This window comes from Sciurus carolinensis, chromosome 2, assembly GCF_902686445.1.
Source record: "Sciurus carolinensis chromosome 2, mSciCar1.2, whole genome shotgun sequence".
Lineage (NCBI taxonomy): Eukaryota > Metazoa > Chordata > Mammalia > Rodentia > Sciuridae > Sciurus > Sciurus carolinensis.
Genome location: NC_062214.1, coordinates 30,280,547 through 30,299,470, shown reverse-complemented (window position 1 = coordinate 30,299,470; position 18,924 = coordinate 30,280,547). Strand labels below are relative to the sequence as shown.

At 45.3% G+C, this 18,924-nt stretch overlaps 1 protein-coding gene across 7 annotated transcripts in view; it reads left to right on the top strand.

Annotated features, from left to right (window-relative positions):
• Slc23a2 (solute carrier family 23 member 2) overlaps positions 1-18,924 on the top strand; it is a 107,379-nt gene that overhangs the window by 66,691 nt on the left and 21,764 nt on the right. For all 7 annotated transcript variants that reach the window (XM_047541274.1, XM_047541276.1, XM_047541278.1 and 4 more), the window contains 6 exons: positions 1,825-1,923; positions 2,753-2,869; positions 5,073-5,230; positions 16,185-16,273; positions 17,273-17,343; positions 18,342-18,523. In XM_047541274.1, the coding sequence (XP_047397230.1) occupies positions 1,825-1,923; positions 2,753-2,869; positions 5,073-5,230; positions 16,185-16,273; positions 17,273-17,343; positions 18,342-18,523 (716 nt within the window). The remainder of the gene's footprint in view (positions 1-1,824; positions 1,924-2,752; positions 2,870-5,072; positions 5,231-16,184; positions 16,274-17,272; positions 17,344-18,341; positions 18,524-18,924) is intronic.

The following is an 18,924-nucleotide window of genomic DNA, read 5'->3' as shown; positions in this document are numbered from 1 at the left end:
CATGACACCACCTCCATCAAAAACTCATGCCCTGGTCACTGTTGCAGCTCTGAATCATCAGGATTTCATTTCAGAGAACTAAAATTTTTCTGCCATGGTGGGGGAAATGCATACTTTGGACCCTTATGAGCCTTATAGAGGCTGTTTTAAAAGTGGGGGGGGGCACTTCTCTCTGTAGCAGAGTGGTTCACACTGGCACAGCCTTTTTTTTTTTTTTTTTTTTTTTTTAAATTCTTTTATTTTATTTTACTTTTTTTTTTGGTGGTGGTACCAGGGATTGAACTGAGGGGCACTCTACCACTGAGCCACATCCCCAGCCCTATTGTATTTTATTTATAGATCGGGTCTCACTGAGTTGGGTAGCACCTCACTTTTGCTGAGGCTGGCTTTGAACTTGTGATCCTCCTGTCTTAGCCTCCCAAGCCTTTGATATTTGTTCTTTTTAGATACCTACATGACAGTAGGTATTTTGACATGTTATACATTCATGGAGTATAACTTTCCATTCTTATGGTTAAACATGATGTGGAGCTTTGCTGGTCATGTATTCACATATGAAATAGGAAAGTTATGTCTCATTCCATTGTCTTTCCTATTCCATACCCACTTCCTTCCCTTTATTCATCTTTGTCAAATCCAATGAACTTCTATCCCGCCCCCCATTGTGAGTTAGCATCCACATATCAGAAAGAACATTTCACTTTAGGTTTTTTGGGACTGGCTTATTTCATTTAGCATGAGAATCTCCAGTTCCATCCATTTACTAGCAAATACCATAATTTTGTTCTTCTTTTTGACTGAGTAATATTCCATTGTGTAATATACCACATTTTCTTTATCCATTCATCTGTTGAAGGGTATCTAGGTTGATTCTGTAGCTTTAGCTATTATGAATTGAGCTGCTATAAACATTGATGTAGCTGCCTCACTGAAGTATACTGATCTTTAAGTCCTTTGAGTATAGACCAAAGAGTGGGACAACTGGGTCAAATGGTGGTTCCATTCCAACTTTTCTAAGGAATCTCCATACTACTTTCCAGAATGGTTGCACCAGTTTTTCAGTCCCACCAGCAATGTCTGAGTGTACTTTTTCCCCCACATCCTTACCAACATTTATTGTTAATTGTATTCTTGATAATTGCCATTCTGACTGGAATAAGATGAAATCTCACATTTGTATTTCTCTAATTGCTAGAGATGTTAAACTTTTTTTCATAGATTTGTTGACCATGTGTATTTCTTCTTCTGGGAAGTGCATGTTCAGTTCCTTTGTCCATTTATTGATTAGTTTGATTTTTTTGGCGTTAAGTTTTCAGGTTTTTTGGTACCAGGGATTGAACCCAGGGGCACTTTACCACTGAGCCACATCCCCAGCCATTTGAAATATTTTATTTAGAGATGGGGTCTTGCTGAGGTGCTTAGGCATCACTAAGTTGCTGAGTCTGACTTTGAACTGCTGGGATTACAGGTGTGCATCACTGTATCCAACTGGTGTTAAGTTTTTTGAGTTCTTTGAATATCCTGGAGATTGATGCTCTATCTGTGGTACAGATGGCAAAGATATTCCCCCAATATGTAGGGGGGAAATCACGTTTTTGATTGTCCCTTTATGGTGAAGAAGCTCTTTAGTCATCCCATTTATTGATTCTTGATTTTACTTCTTGCTCTTTAGAATTCTTGTTGAGGAAGTCAGTTCCTAACCAGCATGATGGAGAGTCAGACCTACCTTTTTTTCTAGCAGGCACAGAGTCTCTGGTCTAATTCTTGGGTCCTTGATCCACTTTGAGTTTAGTGACAACCTCTTAATGGAGTGTTTCTCCTCAGGTGGTGATCAATGGAGGGGCCACGTCCAGTGGTGAGCAAGACAATGAAGACACGGAGCTCATGGCAATCTACACTACAGAAAACGGCATTGCAGAGAAGGTACTCTCCCTTGCCCCTGCCTGTGCCCTGGATCCCATGCTGCAGGGTTGGGTTTGTCCCTGGACTGGGGCTCTGTGTCTACCCTCCTTTGCAGGGATGTATCTGTGGATCTGTTCTCTTTGTAATGGAAAGAGGAATCATGATTACTAGTTTTTAATTGTCTTAACCATAGTTAAGATGTGAACCTTATGTGGTTCATTATCTAGATATTTTTAAAAACCTCACCCAGGATGCCAGAGAGAAGTGGTTAAGAGCTTGAAGACTGAAGTCAGGTCTGGGTGTAAATTTGACTCAGACTGTAAGGGTCTATATACATTTGAATTTAGTTCTTTTCACTCACTCAGTATTGTTGTTTGAGCAACAGTGTTTTGGCAGGAAGGTGTAGACCTTACATTTAGGTACAAAGATGCTCTTCTTACAGGGATGCAGTGGGACGGGGTTGGATGGGAGGGGAAAACCAATGCTTTTTGTTTGAAAGCAGTTGACATTTTACAACATCTTTCACTAGGGTCTCACTCAGGGTGTCACTTTTTGGTCCCAACCTGGGAGCATCTCTGTCCAACTAGGAGGATCCACAGACTTGGAGAAGAACTCTGAGCAAACTGGGTGCTTGGGGGGATGAGTTGATGCCAAGGGATGCAGAATCCCAAATTCTGAGGATCAGCAATCCCACTGAGTGAGTGTACTTGAGCCTTGCCTCAAATATGGCCAAGGTCAAAATTTAGAGAAAGACAGTCTTGGAATTAGTGTTGTTTTTCAGCAAAGTAGACTGTACAGAGCTGAATTATTCTGGGCAATCGCTAATTGTGTCCTTTCCCTTCACCCACAGAGCTCTCTTGCAGAGACTCTGGACAGCACTGGCAGTCTGGACCCCCAAAGGTCAGACATGATATACACCATAGAAGATGTTCCTCCCTGGTACCTGTGCATATTTCTGGGGTTGCAGGTAAGATGGTTCCTTCAGGATGTATAACCACTGTCAGATGCCTGAATTGTCAACCCTCTGAGTGTTTGGAAAATTCAAGTTTGATTTTTATTTATTGAATATCTTATCATAAATTTACTCTTTTATTAATGATGAATGGAAATTTTTAACATCAATTGCAAAATAGCAGAAGAAGCCTGGCACATGCTTGTAATCCCAGCAACTCGGGAGGCTGAGGTAGGAGGATCACAAGTTCAAGACCAGCCTCTGCAACTTAGCAAGACTTTGACTCCAAATAAAAAGGACTGGAGATCTAGCTCAGTGGTAGAGTACCCCTGGGTTCCATCCCTGAAACCAAAAAATAAAGAAAGAAGGCAGAGGGGAGAAAAGAAGGTAAAACCAAAGAAAGAAAGCATAAGAGTACAAAGGAATTGATTTTTGTCTCCCATCCCTCTCTCTGTAACCCCAGTCCATAGTCACAACGAGCTCTGCCATGAAATATGGGCAATCCTGAAAAGTTCCCTTTTGGCCAGGACATAACTGGGAAGTCTTATCTTTTAAAAGAAGGGAAATTTAGCTATGGCTGTGGAAGTGGCCACTTAGTCTGTGGCTTCCAGTGGGAGGGGAGAGGCAGGTAGGCTGGGGACAAGACAAAGTGATACGAGGAGGCCTTCTTCATGCTTGATACTTTCCCTTCTCTCTTTAGCTCCCTTTCCCACTTACAGGATTAAAGTGGTTTTTTTGAGAAAGGGGACAAAGCAGGAGGCTCTTTACTCAGTGGCACCTCCTGGCCTTCAGGTGCTGTGTTGTTTTAGCTTGGACCTGTTCTGAAGTCTGACTTTCCATTCTTCCTTTCTCAAGTTTTCATGATCAGTTGCCCTAGGGTTTCTTAGATGCTGCGAAAGTTGGTCTCCATGCCTAGACATGTTTGCTTATGTGTAAGTGGGGCTGTGGCTGCTGACCACTGGCTGGTGCTTTGGTCAGATTTCCAGCCCCTGCCCTCCCTTCAGGTGCCAGAGCTCATGGCAGCCTTCATTAAAGATGTCTAGAGAAGGAGGAGTCAGAGCCAAAGGAGCTGAGCACTCTTGGCAAGTATTTTACCTTGGGCAGAGTGTCCTGAACCAAGTGCAGGAAAGCAGCTTTTTGAAATCTTCCTATTGTAGATTTTTCTAGAAGTCTCCTGTAGTCAAACAGGAGTGAAAAATCCTGCTCTTCTTGATAATTCATAGCACACAGACTTGTGAGTAACCCCGAACAGTGTGTTTCATCCCCGAGGAAACACCTGTACTCTTGGCTTTGTGGGCTTCAGGCAGTGTGTTTGGCAAACATGGGCAGAAATGGAAAACTGTGGGGAAGAAAAGTAGGGAGTTTGCAGAACAGAAATAAGAACCAGCCAATCAGGGAAGTGAATTGAGTGCTAGGACTGTCCAGGGCCACAGGGAATAGGGAAGTGTCCCAGAGGTGGAGCCAGGTTCCTACAGTCACTGTGTCCTTAACCCTGTCCTAATTGGAACAGAAAAATTCTGTGTCTGCTGAACAATACCAGACCACAGAAAAAGATGGAAAATACCCTATGCAATGAAGCTTATATAGCTTTCATCCCCTGACCTGGAAGAATTAAAAAAGCAAATACGGCTGAGGTTGAGCTCAGTGGTAGAGCGCTTACCTAACATGTATGAGGCACTGGGTTCAATCCTCAGCACCACATAAAAATAAATAATAAATTAAAGGTATTTATCCATCTACAGCTAAAAAAAATGAAAAAAAAAAAAAAAAAGCAAATAACAGGCTATCTTAGGAATGCAGATATAAAATACTAGCAGATCACATCCTCCAAGAAAAGTACAGCCCGACTAACCAGGGTTTATTACAAGAATGGTTCACCCTAACACAGTTAACAGATCAGAGAAAGGCCCTGTGGTTTTAGCAAACCAATGCCAAAAAAGCTTTGGGGTGGGGGAGCAAATATCTCTAATAAGAAATACATAAGCTGTATTGAGTCCTTCCTTTGTGTTGACTGGATTCATGAAAGTAAGTCATAATATAAATGGGTAACAGAATAAGCAAACAAGAGAAAAAAATGTTATTTTGCATATAAGAAAGAGATTCACCATGTGAACTCTGTTTATGCTTGAAATATAATAGAGGAGCAAGGCTACAATAAAATAAAGGAACAAATGAGGGAGGGTTTCCTCTTTTCCTCTGTCTTTCCTCTCACCCACAGCACTACCTGACATGCTTCAGCGGCACCATTGCTGTGCCCTTTCTGCTGGCCGACGCCATGTGTGTGGGGTATGACCAGTGGGCAACCAGCCAACTCATCGGGACCATTTTCTTCTGTGTGGGAATCACAACTTTGTTGCAGACAACGTTTGGATGCAGGTGAGACTGGGGTGTTAAAAGGGAATGCTGAGGCCCCATAAGGCACTGAGCCATGCCAGTTGCCCAGGGCTGCTGGGAAGAACCGCTGGAGTTGAGGCAGGGCCATAGTTGCTAGGTCCTCACCCCACCCCTGCAGTGTTCCCCTCCATGTTTGTTCTCTTGATGAAGAATGCTACCCTCTCCCAGTTGTGCAGGCTGGAAACTCAGCCTATCTCCCATTCCCCAGTTGGCTGGCACGTCACATTCTGCCTCCAGCACACCTCCCACCTTCTCCTGTAGTTCAGACCTGGCCTGTCCACCAGGTTCCCAGTTGGTCTTCTTGCCTCCCGGGCTCCTCATTCTGACTCACTTTATACCCTGTCCCTGCCCTGGCCTCATTCCATCTTTCTGCCCTCCACTTCTTCCTTGGGCCAACCAGGCTGAAGTTCCACTCCTGTTTAAACTGACATATAGTTTAAACACTGGTGTCTAGTGTGTCCCTTGCTCTCTGTCTCTTGTGTTTTCAGCTGTGCCTCTGAGCCCTGCCTTCTGCCATCCCTGTGTGTCCTGCCATCTCACCCTTCTGTGTATTTGCTCCCCATCCACCCAGTACACACCTGCACATCTTCTGTTCCGACTTGCCCTTCCCTCCTTTGATGTGTGCCCAACTCCTCAGAAGCTTCCACCATTCTCTGGATTCCACGCATGCACCTTGTGTTCATTCTTCTCATGCTGCTCTATTCCAACCTGCCCTTTTTGTTTTATGTCTCTTTTCCTCACTGACTTGTGCTCTCCTCCCTGATGCCAGGGCTTTGGCTTGTCCTCTTTAACATCCCTAGTGCCCAACTTAAATGAATGTGGAGCTGACCCAGAGAGGAATGGAAGCATCCTTTCCTTCCTCCTCCTGCAAGCTTGCCTTTTCCTCTTTGCCCCATCTTCTGCCTTCTTTATACTCCAACTTCTTACTTTCCTAAGACTCTGCTGGGGTGTGGTAGGAAGCCACTCCGGCTGGACTGTCCTCAGAGTAAGCATACAGGTTTTGTCTCTTGCTCCATCAGAGATTGTCTGAGTTAGGGTTTGGCCTTCTCTAGGGGGAGTAGCAGAGAGGAACACAGTAGAGAAGGCAGGTGGAAGTTGTGGCCTGCATTCTGATGACCCAGAATCAAGAGAATTGCCCTTACTGGAGGTCAGTGGGCAGTGCTGGGTGTTCCAGTTGCAGTGTAGGTGGTGTCTTGGAAGAGCAGATGGTAGCTCCCTTGCAGGTCTGGTGGAGAGAAGCCTCGTGCATTGAAGGCTCTACAGCTGCAAGTCCTTGGGGTTCTCAGATTCCCAGCACCTCTGGACAGCCTACGGCTACTGTGCCTGACAAGAGGGAGGGTCACCTCAGAGAACGCAGAGAAAAGGGACAGGGTTGTCATTGACCTGCTGAGGAAGGAGCTGAGCCCAGGCCTTTGATGGATCACTTGAGGCAGGCACTTCAACATGGTGACAGCATCATTGGTTCTTTGGGCACAGCATTTGAATCTCTGTTGCAAGACCAGAGTGGATGAAGAAGTGTTAGGTGGCTGGTGCAGGAGCCTTGCTCTGTGCACAGGGCACTGGTCTCAGGGGCAAATGGTCCTTACCAGTGAATTTGTAGGCCAATACCTCTGTAAATTTGGGCACTGCCTATAGATGAGATGGTTGACTGAGCTGAAAAGGGTATGAAGATGTCTTTACTGCAATACTGTCTGCCCCACGTGTGGCTGCATCCCCACATCATGCCAAGGGCTAGCCTGGCCAACAGTTGTGCCAGGTGAGTGGAGTTGCCTCAGGTGACACATCACATCAGGGGGTGTGGGGGATTCTAGGCAAGTGCTTTTGGTCCTAGGAGGGTACCCTCTTTCCCATCCAAGACACAAGAAGAACAACCCAAGTCAGTGTGTTCACCTTCCCTTCCCCTCTGTGAGAGCAGTGAGCTGATAAAGAATAGAAGAGGTGATTGATACCTGCCGGAATGGCTCAGACTAGAAATAGGGGGCTATGACTTGTGGGCAGTGTCCGTGCTCTGTGTCCACAGAACTTAACCATATCCATTGTGGTGCAGGGGGCAGCAGGTGCCCCCTTGGTTTCCATCCTTACTGTGTATGGCCTTGTGCTTGGCTGTATGTCAGGAGGCAGGCATCTCATGCTGCCTTGGCAGTGAGCACACGCTGCCAGGTGGGGAGGGTGTGCTGAGGCACCTCGGCGTGGTGCTGGTCTTGGGACGTGAGATTTCTGTGTTATTGGTATGTTGGTGTGTCCACACTCTTGCCCTGGGAAAAGAGAAAGAGTATTTACCCAGCCCTACACATACCCAGTGACTTGTCTTTTTGAAAGATGCAGGTGACTCATGGAGGCAACCAGAGATGACAGTACATGTACAGTGAAGTACAAAGCCTACAGGACAGGGATGTCCTGCCAGGGACTTTACAGGGAGTCACAGAGGAGATGGTGGCAGAGACAGTTGTTAAAGACTCTCGGGCCATGAAGGATGAAGAGGGAACTTTTTCCATTCTGAAGGGGCAGGAACAAAGGCAGGAAGTCATGTCTTGGCACAGGATTCCCCTGACCAGACAGGCTGGGACTTGGGTTATCATTAGGGCACAGGGAACCTATGGTGGCTTTCTTAGCTGGCACTATTCCTCGAAGGCTACAGCTCACAGCATGTGGCACACAAGAAGCTGGAGGGACCTACTGCTCAGTGTTAGGACCTTGGGTTGGTGACCTCTGCAACTCTTGTTTCCTTTGTGAAAATGAGACACTTCACTTCAAGTGTCCTGTGGATAGCATTTTGCCATTATCTTAATATATTGTGTTTTTGTAGATGACAAGCTTCCTAAGATATTGGGGAAGTTGTAGGATATACCTAAGATGAATATCCTTTTAGTTCTGCTAGTTTCTAATAACTTGCCCCACCATCATAATCTGTGAATTATTATTTTAATAGGTTTGTGTATTATTTCTTGCTCAAATAAATAGGCAGTTGGGGCAAAGGGGATTACAAGGGTGGGACAACGTGGGAGGGGAAGGCAGACAGAGCCCAGAGGGGGCTTTGTTGCCAGCCTCACAGCAGAGGACTGCAGGTGACCTCTGCAGGTTTTGAGTGATTTGGTTTTGTCCTCAGGTTTAGAGCAGCAGAAGGAAAAGATTTCTCAGTTCAGCTTTCATGATTTCTAAGACTTCTCCAATTCTAAAGTGGCTCTCCATGTTGCCTACCACTCGCTGGCACCCTGTGCTCATCACACTGGGGTGCAGGGACCCTGAGGACCAACCGTGGGCCCTGCCTCTGCACAGGCCCTTCATTCTGAGGAAGTCAGAGTGGGGAGGGAGCCAGTACTCCCCATCATTTCACAAGGACTCCTTGGTTAAGAGTGGGCTAGTGCCCTGGAAACTTGTTTCGTTCCATGAAAATAGCCAGAACTGACAGGGAAACCACGATGATGAGACAGATGTATGCCTTTGCAGACCTAGACCTGAGCACAGCGGACCAGCCTCAAGGTGCCACAGCACAGCTGCTCCTCAGGATACACACCAATCCTCAGCTGTCCCTGAACCACCACTGCAGGGATTGTGTGATGCAGTGTGGCTTCCTTCCCTCTAGGGACCATTATCTTTCTGCATTGGAGGTTGTGGGTCTCAGCCCCAACCGTGGGATTCCTGTGACTTCATTGCTTCCCAGAACCTTTGCTAGTGGCAGGGTGGTTTCTGGGATGGCTCCCTTCTCCCTCTCCCTCTATCTCCCCAGTCCCACCTTTTCCTTCTTTGACCTTGGTTTCTCAAACTTTACTTTCGAGGTCTTTGTTACAGAGTTCCCTTTAGTGAGGTTTTAACAGTTCTCATTCTGTTTGATTAGTGCTGTCAGTTTTAGCTACCCCTGGGGCTTATTCTGGGAATTATTACAAAGCTTTTAAAATCCTGAGTGGTCAGGCAGGGTTCAGAGCATCCCTAACTGAGACATCCAGCCCAAAAGCCATGCCAGGAGTCCCCCATCTCTGCACTGACACCCTGCAGTAGGGAGAGGAGGAGGATCCTCTGCAGCCCTGCCCCTTCCCCACCCCACTGACCTTCCCCTATGTGTAACTAGAGGAGAATCCCACTGCCTTTGGGGGCGCCATCCAGGGTTTTGCTCCATCACTCTGGCTCTCCAGCAAAATAAGAATTTGGGTGTTCTGGAGGTGGGAGTGCCCAAAGGGGCCTCTTCTGGCCAATCATGGACCTGCCTAGACACACAGTATTCCTTTGCCAAAGAAAGGGAGGGCTTTGGCCAAGACAGTCACTGCAGCCTGTTCAGGAACCTAGTCTCTAACCAGACTGTCTGAGGAGAGGGTTCCCCTGTCTTCTGTCTTGCTAGGTTCTTGGGGCCTGAGAGGGGGCCTTGTCCACATGTAGTGCTGAGTTCAGGATGCTTCAGGGTCTTAAATCTGGAGCCTTAAACTTATGACTATTGAGAGCTTAAAAGAATGGAGGGCTGCAGATTGAGGAGGGGGAGACTGGGGATCCACCCATTCTCTTTCTGTATGTGTATTTGTGTGGGGTTCGTGTGTTATTTTTGTTTTTTTGAAACACTTTAAAATTGCCAATAGCATGATGACTCACTCCTAAATAAATACTCTCTGAGAATGAGGGTCTTCTTGTAACCACACCATTTACCACACCTGCAGAAATGAGCAGTGCACATTTGATTTCCCCAGTTGTCCCTCAAATATCTTTTATAACTGTTCCCTGTGCCCCCACTCCCCAGCCAGGATCCAACCAGGCACATACAGTGGTTTTGTTTACAGTGTCTCTTTGGTCTCTTCATGATAAACAGTTCCACATCCTTTTCCTCTTCATATTGCCATCTTTGTAAAGAGGACAGCCCCGTCATCTTCTCATCAAGTGTCCCGTGGTCTGAATTTGTCTGATTGTCTTCGTGTTTTGTTTCGTGGTCCCTCTTACTTACACACTGGAAGACAGGGCTAGAGGCATGGATGATTCAGGGTGAATATTTTTTCTAGAACTACTATGTAGGTGATGTCAGGCCCTTTGTATTCTGCTATGTCAGATGAGCACATAATAGCAGGTTCTGGGGGTTTTCTACCAAATATTTACCACCTACTTCACTAAGAAAGAATTTTGAATACTGTATTAAAATGCGAGACCAGCGAGACCCTGGAGGGAATGACATTGTAAGATCGTACTTCCCAAGCCAGCCTTAGGCTCTGGGCTCAGGTGGCTTGGTTCCCTTTCTACCTTCACTAGCCATGGACTTTGGCCAAACTGGTTTCTCAAAGCCTTGTTCCCTCTGATATAAAATAATAAAAATGTTACTGAGCCTCAAACAAGTGTTTGTCCACACTCACCTGTTAGCCCTCAATATAGTGAGCCCTCTGGAAGGGAAGGAGGCAGGTGGGTGCAGGGGAGGAAGAGGAGGCTACAGCCCAGTGAAGTAGGTCCTTGATGAATGTGGTGGATGGGGTGTCCTTAGCCACACAGCCAGCACCCTAACCAACCCTTGCAGAGATCAACCCTTGTTGCAGAGATCATCAGAAATGGTAATGGCATTTGATCATGAGCCCCTCCTGCCTCAGTTGAGTGTTGTGTAGGACTGGGCTACTTACCTCTAGGCTGGGTTACCAGAAAAGCTCTTGCTCTTCTGTGGTCTTCCCCTTCAGTTAATATGCTCTTTCTGTGTGCTGGTATTTCTGATGCACCAGGGACTAGGGAACTGACTGGGTCCTCTTGCTGTATGTTAGTGTAATGATTTTTATTCTCTACACCTTTTTTGTTTGCCTGTCAGATCCTGCTTGCCTGGCACATTCCCTGTGCTCTGCCTTGCTGGTCTTCCTCATGCTGCTCTCTTCTTTACCCCTCCTTTTCAGGTGGGCGACTGGCCAAAGGAACTTGACAGAGGAGTAGAGGCAGAGCTTGTTAGGAAGGAAGGAAGCTCCTTTTTTTTTCTGTTTCTCTTTCTTTAAGTTTTGAGGCTATTATGTATAACTTATATCTTAAGGACTATTTTGTCTTCTCTACCCGCCGAAGACAGTTGTTGAACGTGTTTATAAAAAGTCCTATCTGTCAAGGGGTAACTGGCATAAAGTAAAATCTGTCCTTTCTAACATGTAGTTGGGTGAGTTTCTACCACTTGTGTAGTCACATAACTACCACTGTGATCCACAGATAGGGTGTTGCCACATCCTGGAAGAGTTCTCTAGATCTTTCAGTAGTAAAGTGTTTTTTGCTTAAAACAAAGAAACAAAACCCTTGACCTGGAATAGTTGTTAATGCCATGTTTGTAAAGCAGGTAATCCCAAAGGAAAAGGAGAGAGAGAAATATGGAAAGAAAGGTGGACCAAGTGCTCTTAGAGTAGATTGCAGATCTCATCATGAGCTGATCAAAGCAGCATGGCATTTCCATACTGCACACAAGGGCCAAGAAAGTATGACACATTGGTGACAATGAGCCCACCTAGAGCCTGGATCTTGGTTCCCAGCTGCCCTCCTGCCTTGTAATTAACCAGGGCTCCCTGGAGAAGCTCTCGACTCCAGGGTGGGAGCTGAGGAAAGGACAAGGCCATATTGTGCCAGAAAGCCAGGAATGATGATGAAGAATGATGGAGGGTGGGGATCCCTGTCAAAAGGAACAAGAACCTGCTTGAACAGACTGCAATTTTATGCTACCAAACCCTGGACCTGGAATAGTTTATAATACCATCAAGTTTGAGACTGTTTATTAAGAACAGTCATGGCAGTAAATTTTATAAAACTTTGAATAAAAAAAGAAATTCATGAGTCTACAGGGATTTCCAGAAAGAGAAAAATAAAGAGGGAGAAAAATATGAGGTTAAAAGGAAAATCTCCTTTACAAAAGGATACCAATTAATAAATGGAGATGAATGATAAAATTGAAAAATCATAATATTAAAATCCCATCCATTAGAATGTAAAGCTAGTGATAATATAATATTCACATACTCTTAAGAATCACCCTACAGATTGCTTATTTATTAAATACAAATGGGAAAAAGTACTTTTCAAAATAAGAGGTACAGTGGTGCTGCCTTAACCAAACATCTCCACCTATGGGGATATCCTGACATGAAGGGTATCCTGATGTGACACTTTCGTGGTCTCCTTGCTGTAAATGCATAGCCTGGCCCTAAACATGACACATGATACAGGAACTTGGATGGGATCAGGTGTGTGTGGGGGCGCATACTTTTTTTTAAAAAACAATTTAAGAAATTTAAATATGCCTGAATATTAGATTACATTATGAATGTTACTTTTGTTGGACATGGTAAAGAAAAGATGGTGATGTAGAAGAATAGGCTTGTTCTTAATAGATGCCTGCTAATGTGCTTGGGTGAAGTATGCTAGGTGTGCAACTTTCAGCTGATGGTGATAGAGTAAATAATAGGAAAATGTTATCAATTAAGAAAATTGTTTTCTTTGACACATTCCATTTTGCTTTTTTCAAAGGTACTTGGAACACACACTCCTAGTGGTTGATTCAGTGATGGAACAATAGCTTCCCCAGACCCAAGTCAGTGTTTATTTGGCAATGAAAGATTTTGTGCCAACTTTGGTTGCTCTTGTGGTTACTTGAAGCCAGGCACAGAGTACTCTCTGTGGTAGTGAGTTTTGTTCTTGTTGCATTCACTTTCATTAAATAATGTAATACTAAGCAGATAATATTTTGCACCTTTGGTGCTAGCCATAGGATCCAGTGCCTTTTAAGTTTTTTAAGAACTTTCTCTGATGGTACCGCAGGGAATCTGTATCTGGATTTACTGTGAAATTCATGTGCATTTCCTCTCTTCTCTCTTGAGTGTTTTAGTCTAAATAGTCCCCTCGTCCCAATTAGCAGTTAAAGTCAACATATCAGGAAGACTTAACCTCTGTTTTTTTTTTTTTTGTTTTGTTTTGTTTTTTTTGTTTTGTTTTGGTTTTTTTTGGTACTAGGGATTGAACCCAAGGTTCCTTAACTACTGAGCTGTATCCCTAGCCTTGGTTTAGGACCTTGTTAAGTTGCTGATGCTGGCCTTGACCTTTCGTTCCTCAGTCTCCCAAGTAGCTGGGATTACAGGCATGTGCCATGGCACCCCAGCTACCTCTTCTAATCTTACAAATTTCCTTTCAAAGAATATTCATCTTCAGCTCATTAAGTATTTGTTGGCTCTGGGGAGAAGATGGTGGGTGAAAGGGACCCGCCTCTTGTCAAGGGCATCCCAGCCTCAGGGTGTGATGGGCAGGTTAGCATGGGGCTGTCTCAGCTCAGTGGCAGCATAGAAAGGAGCAGTAAGAGACCAAGGGCTATGTGGGACCTGAGCCAACACCAGGGGATTGGTGGGAATCAGTGGGGCAAGGACCATACATGGAATCATGCTACAACCTGTTGGACTGTCCTGAGTGGTTCCTTCAAGACTGAGAATGGCTTCCAGGTTAAGATCATCTGTCCCTGATCCCTAAAGTGATCCTTTCGGAGCAAGGCTTTTCAGTACTCTTCTCGCTTGTAGGAAGAACACAAGGCCTTGGCTGCCATCCCCTCTGACTTTCACCCTGTCCCTCCCTGTGCCTTTCAGTAAAGCATCTGTGGTTCCCAAGGGGTCCCAGGTCTGTCATGTGGCTCTCATTTTGTACCTCTGTCCTCTCTGCCTGGAACATTTATAGCCCCTTACAGATATGACCAAGTGCTTCCTGTTCTTTAAGGTCAGCTTAAGGGACTGCTCCCACAGAGCCCGACAGTACCTTGCACTGTGCACACTGCTGTCTTTCATGTGTGGCCACAGTCAGCCTCTCCTTCATACAGCAGGAATCCCTCAAGGACTCAGGTAGTTTTTTCTGTTGTCGTATCTGCTTTTAATTATGCCTGTGTCAAGCAGATAACCTAAGTAATGTTTATCAAGTGACAAAGTGATATATCCCTTCATCTCACACAGGGGTTGGCAGGTTCAGGCTCACCTAGAAGTGACTGTTCAAAATGTGTATCTGATGCCCGCACCACAGATTCCTAGTCGGGATCTTTGGGTCAGAGAAGAACCGAGGATCAACCAGCTTCATGCTGTCACGGTCAGCTTCCATCTTTTCCTCCTAAAGTCAGGAAAGCTCCCATCTGATGTGTGCAGGTGCTCTTGGAACTTCCTGAGGACATTGCAGTCTGGCCACCGGTCTGTGCTGCCAGTTCTAGAACCCACACTGCTTGTTGGCTGTCACCAGCCTGTGCAGGTGGTGTGCCCACCTAGATGGTGGATGTGTGATGTCCCGTGGGCAGCTCTTCCCAGCTCCTCTCGGGAGACTTTTTCTGTTACCTACTCTCAGGGCAACCAGGGTCCCAGCCAATGAGTGAGGTTATTTGCAGCAGTGCTCTTAGGGCCTTTTGTCCTGGTTAAGCCATAAAATGCTTGCCTTGAAAGGTGCCAAAATCAGGTTCAGACTGAGTTTTGCCTGAGGAATAGAACCCAGATCCAGTCTCAACTTCTGCTATTTTCAGGAATAACCAATGCCACTTGAGGTCCATGTACCTTAGGAAAAGATCTTTAAATGCAATCTACTGTTCTTGTTATAGCACCCTTGGAGGACTTGCCTGAAATCTGAAACTATAGTAAAACAGATAATCTTTGGGCCACTGGAAATGACATGCTGACCTCTTTTATCCTTGTGATATAATCCTGAAGATTTGTGTGTAAGGGTTTTTTTTTTTTTGTTTTTTTTTCCCCTCCCAAGTCCAACGATGTTTTCTCTTTGATATATATTTTTCCACTTTGGGTTCCTTCACTTCCACTTCCATAGCACTGTGCTCCAGGCCCCTCCAGTAGGTAATTACAACTAGATGGTTGGTGGAGGGCCTGCCCACATGAGTGGCTGTCAGCAGTGCATCTAGTTTGTACCGGATGGCTCACCTCTGCCTTAAAACTGGCATCCTGCCTACTCCCAGTTGATTTTATTGCATGATTAAAATGTGACAAAGGAGTCTTGACCTCATCTGCCTCAGACTGGAGTGTGCTGGGCTCTGGACTTTCCAGAACAGCTGCTTGTCCTTCCGCCAGAGCCACTTCCATTTCTCAGGCCAGTTGCTGTCTCACTGGCAAGGCTGCCCAAGGCATTTAGGATTTGGTGTCTGGCAGTTCCCAGCCCTGCAAACAGAAGGAACCCGTTTTATATTTTACCCCCTAAGTAATGTAACAAATAGTGATTAATTCTTGTGCCAACCAAAATTATTCATAAAGTCAATATGAATTATCTAAAATATAATCAAATGACAACTTAGAGAATCTTTGCACTTAATTTGAGGATGTGGGCAGAAATTTTAATGGAGAATCTTGCAGCTTTCTGGGTCTTTTAAAAATGTGTTAGAACACTTTTCAGTAATTTTTATGACTAAGCAGAATATTATATTTGCCATCACTTTGTAACTTACAGTTTTCTTTCTCCTTGCTACATCTAGATCACCTATATGATTTTAAAGCTTTTTTTTGACTAGGGTGGTTCTTGACTCACAAAATGGAATGACAGGGGAAGGTAGTTTTGTTTTGTTTTTTTTCAGTGATAACTGATAAGACTTTGAAAGAGCAGAGGAGGAGGGCAAAGAGTAGATGTATACTAATGTTTAAAAGGCAGCCCACGAGCTCACCAGGAAAGAGGGAAGCCCAGGGGCTGAATGGCCCCCAACCTCAAGGGAAAAGGTGGTGAGGGTAGGGGCTGGTGTTGGGGTGCTGGCACTGACCACAGGGGTCCCCCAGTGTCTCCCCTAAAGCTGCCATGGTGCAGAGAAGCAGGAGGGGAGGATGGAGAAGCCAGTGGCCCTGGCTGGGGGCCATAGGTGTTCTTTGCAGACGGGGGCTCTTTCTTTCAGGTGTGCCTGCGGTTACTCATGTGCTGTGTGTCTATGGAAAAGACTGTTAAGCTGTCAAATAGTGAAGTACTTCGGTAGTTCCCGATGCCGTGATCATGGTTTTGGTCTCGTTTCTTTTAGGTTACCCCTGTTTCAGGCCAGTGCTTTTGCATTTTTGGCCCCTGCTCGAGCCATCCTGTCTTTAGATAAATGGAAATGTAACACCACAGGTAATTGCAGTTATTTCCACATATGTCATTGGGGTCCTTTAATGCAGGTGATAAAAGGGAGGCCTGGACATATTGCCCTCAGCAGCGTTCACTCCTTCTGGAATTAGGCGCAGAACACACCAACCCACAAACGGCTTAGAATGCTCCAGTCTGTGGACTGTGTCTCTCTCTCTTTCTATCCACTTGTTCATCCCTAACCCTAGAGCAAATAAGGACCAGGAATGACCTCATTTCTCTATGCTAATGAAATTGATAAATATGGGACTGGAATAGAAAAATATCTGCTATATTCCTGCCTGTCTCTTTCAGTGGATTTTATGACCCACCAGTAGTAAATCACTCTTGCTGCGTCAGCATCCCTTCTCAGAAACATCTTTGCTTTTTAAGGATCTGGCTACTGTGGTTTTCTGCAAATGACTTTCATTCCCCTTTCTTAGTGATCACAAAGATCCTTAAGGTACCCGTTAAGGACAGGAAACAATAGGGAATTAGGGGAAATCAGATTCAGACCTGTTGTACTCTCAAAATAGTTATATTTTGAGGTTCTAGGAGCCAACCTTCAGCCTTCATTTCCTTCGTTGCTCCTAGGAGTTACTTTGCAACCATTAATTTGATTTAGGAACTGGAAAAGACCCTCCGTTTTATCTAGGTTTTTACAACCTCAGTCCCGCCACCTTGCCATCGGGCATTTCAGTTAGCTGCTTGCAAAGGTTGGTTTTCTGTGTGAAGGTGGTACTAGTAATGGGTAGCACCACTTCAGTCAGCTTTTGACATGTTGGGAAGCTCTCAGAGGATGAGTATATTTGATTAAATTAGTGCTGGGGACTCCACCTTGCAGTGTGATAAGTCCTCATGTTGTAGGTTGAATTCTAGGGACGGGTGATGACACAAATATACTTAAAATAAGGAGAAAAATCCTCTTAAAGGGTAAAATGAATATGTCCTATGAAACATTGGCATCACTCCAAGGAAAACTTTGTCTTTGTTTTTGTTTTCAAGATGTTTCATTTGCCAACGGGACAGCAGAGCTGTTGCACACAGAGCACATCTGGTACCCCCGGATCCGTGAGGTAAAGGACGCATGCCGCTGGCTCACAGCTTCTCCGTGTTTCTTCTCGGCTCCTGTGGCGTGCCCCAGAAAGCACAGCTGCTTTACTAAGTTTCTTTTCGTCTTTAGCTACTGAGATGTTTATTCCTATTGTTAAGCTCAATTTAGTCAGTGGCTTCGTGCCACCAGACAGTGTTGTTCCTTTCCTCCTGCAGGCCCACAGGCCTGCCCACACACACCCTCCAGTAGCCAGCTGAGGCTCACTTGGAGGAGCTGCCCAGGCTTGTCTCAGGCAGCAGAACTGGCCATGCTGCCCTCGGCATTTGCCTGTGTTTGTTGAAAGAACTAAAGATATTTGTCTGCCAAAGTGCCCTTGAACAGAGCCATGTGTGGTAGTCTCCAGACATGAAGAACAGCTGACAGTGTATTCGTCTTCCCAGGCTCATGAGATCAGTAGAATTAGCCTGGATATGGCCATTCTGCAGGATAGAGGCATTCCTTTAGAAGTTTTGTCAGTGATATTGCCTTCTAAATGTCCTCTGGGGCTTGTTTTTATTTTTTCCAGTGGTATTGGGGATTGAACCCAGGACCTTGAGCTTGCTAGGCAAGCATTTACCACTGAGCTGTGTCTCCATCCCAGGGGCTCACTCTTTAAAGCCAGTGTGGTACTCTTAGTACCACAGCGTTCCTGTAAGGCTGGTTTGGAAATGTCTTCTTCAGTGGGAATTATAAATTTTGTGTATTTCATGTATCAGTGGAAAAGGCAAGCTGACTTTGTGTTCAGTGCCCTTTTCTATAATTTTCTAACATTGCTGATGTCATACTCAAGTTTGCTAGGCCTCAGTACCTCCACCAAAGTTTTTTTCTGTGGGTTCCCAAGGAATTTTTTAGCTGTCGTGCCTGTTATTCGTTATAATAACTTATTGCCTTACAGAATTGTCAGTTGTGGTTACAGGCCACATTCGGAATGTTTGACATCCAAGCTGCTCACTCTCTTGTCTGCACTGTCCCTTGTTTCAGATCCAGGGGGCCATCATCATGTCCTCATTGATAGAAGTGGTCATTGGACTCCTTGGCCTGCCTGGGGCTCTGCTGAGGTACATTGGGCCTCTGACCATCACACCCACAGTGGCCCTCATTGGACTCTCTGGTTTCCAGGCGGCAGGAGAGAGAGCAGGAAAGCACTGGGGCATCGCCATGTTGTAAGTGTTCTGAAAGCACGTGAGTGGGGACGGGCGAACTTATCCCACTACTGCTGTGGAGAGCCTTTGAGAGAATTTGGAACATTTGCACAGGCTTCAGAAAGACATAATTGGAAAAAAAAAAGAAAGAAGAATATTCTGACATTTTAAACTTTGATTCATACTTGGGGATAGTTAAAGGGTTTTCTTAGAATTAGAGGTTGGGAAGTGACATATAGTCGAGGTGTCCCAAAGGCAGATGTGGCAGTGATGTGGAGAGGGAGGGTTAGAAGGCCTAAGCTTTGATAAGAGGGTAAGACGGAGGCACCACCAGCTCTTGTGAGTCACAACAGGTCTCTTGTGCATGAGTCAAATACTGAAAAGCCACGTTTTTTAGATCTCATCCTATTCATGCTGGAGAT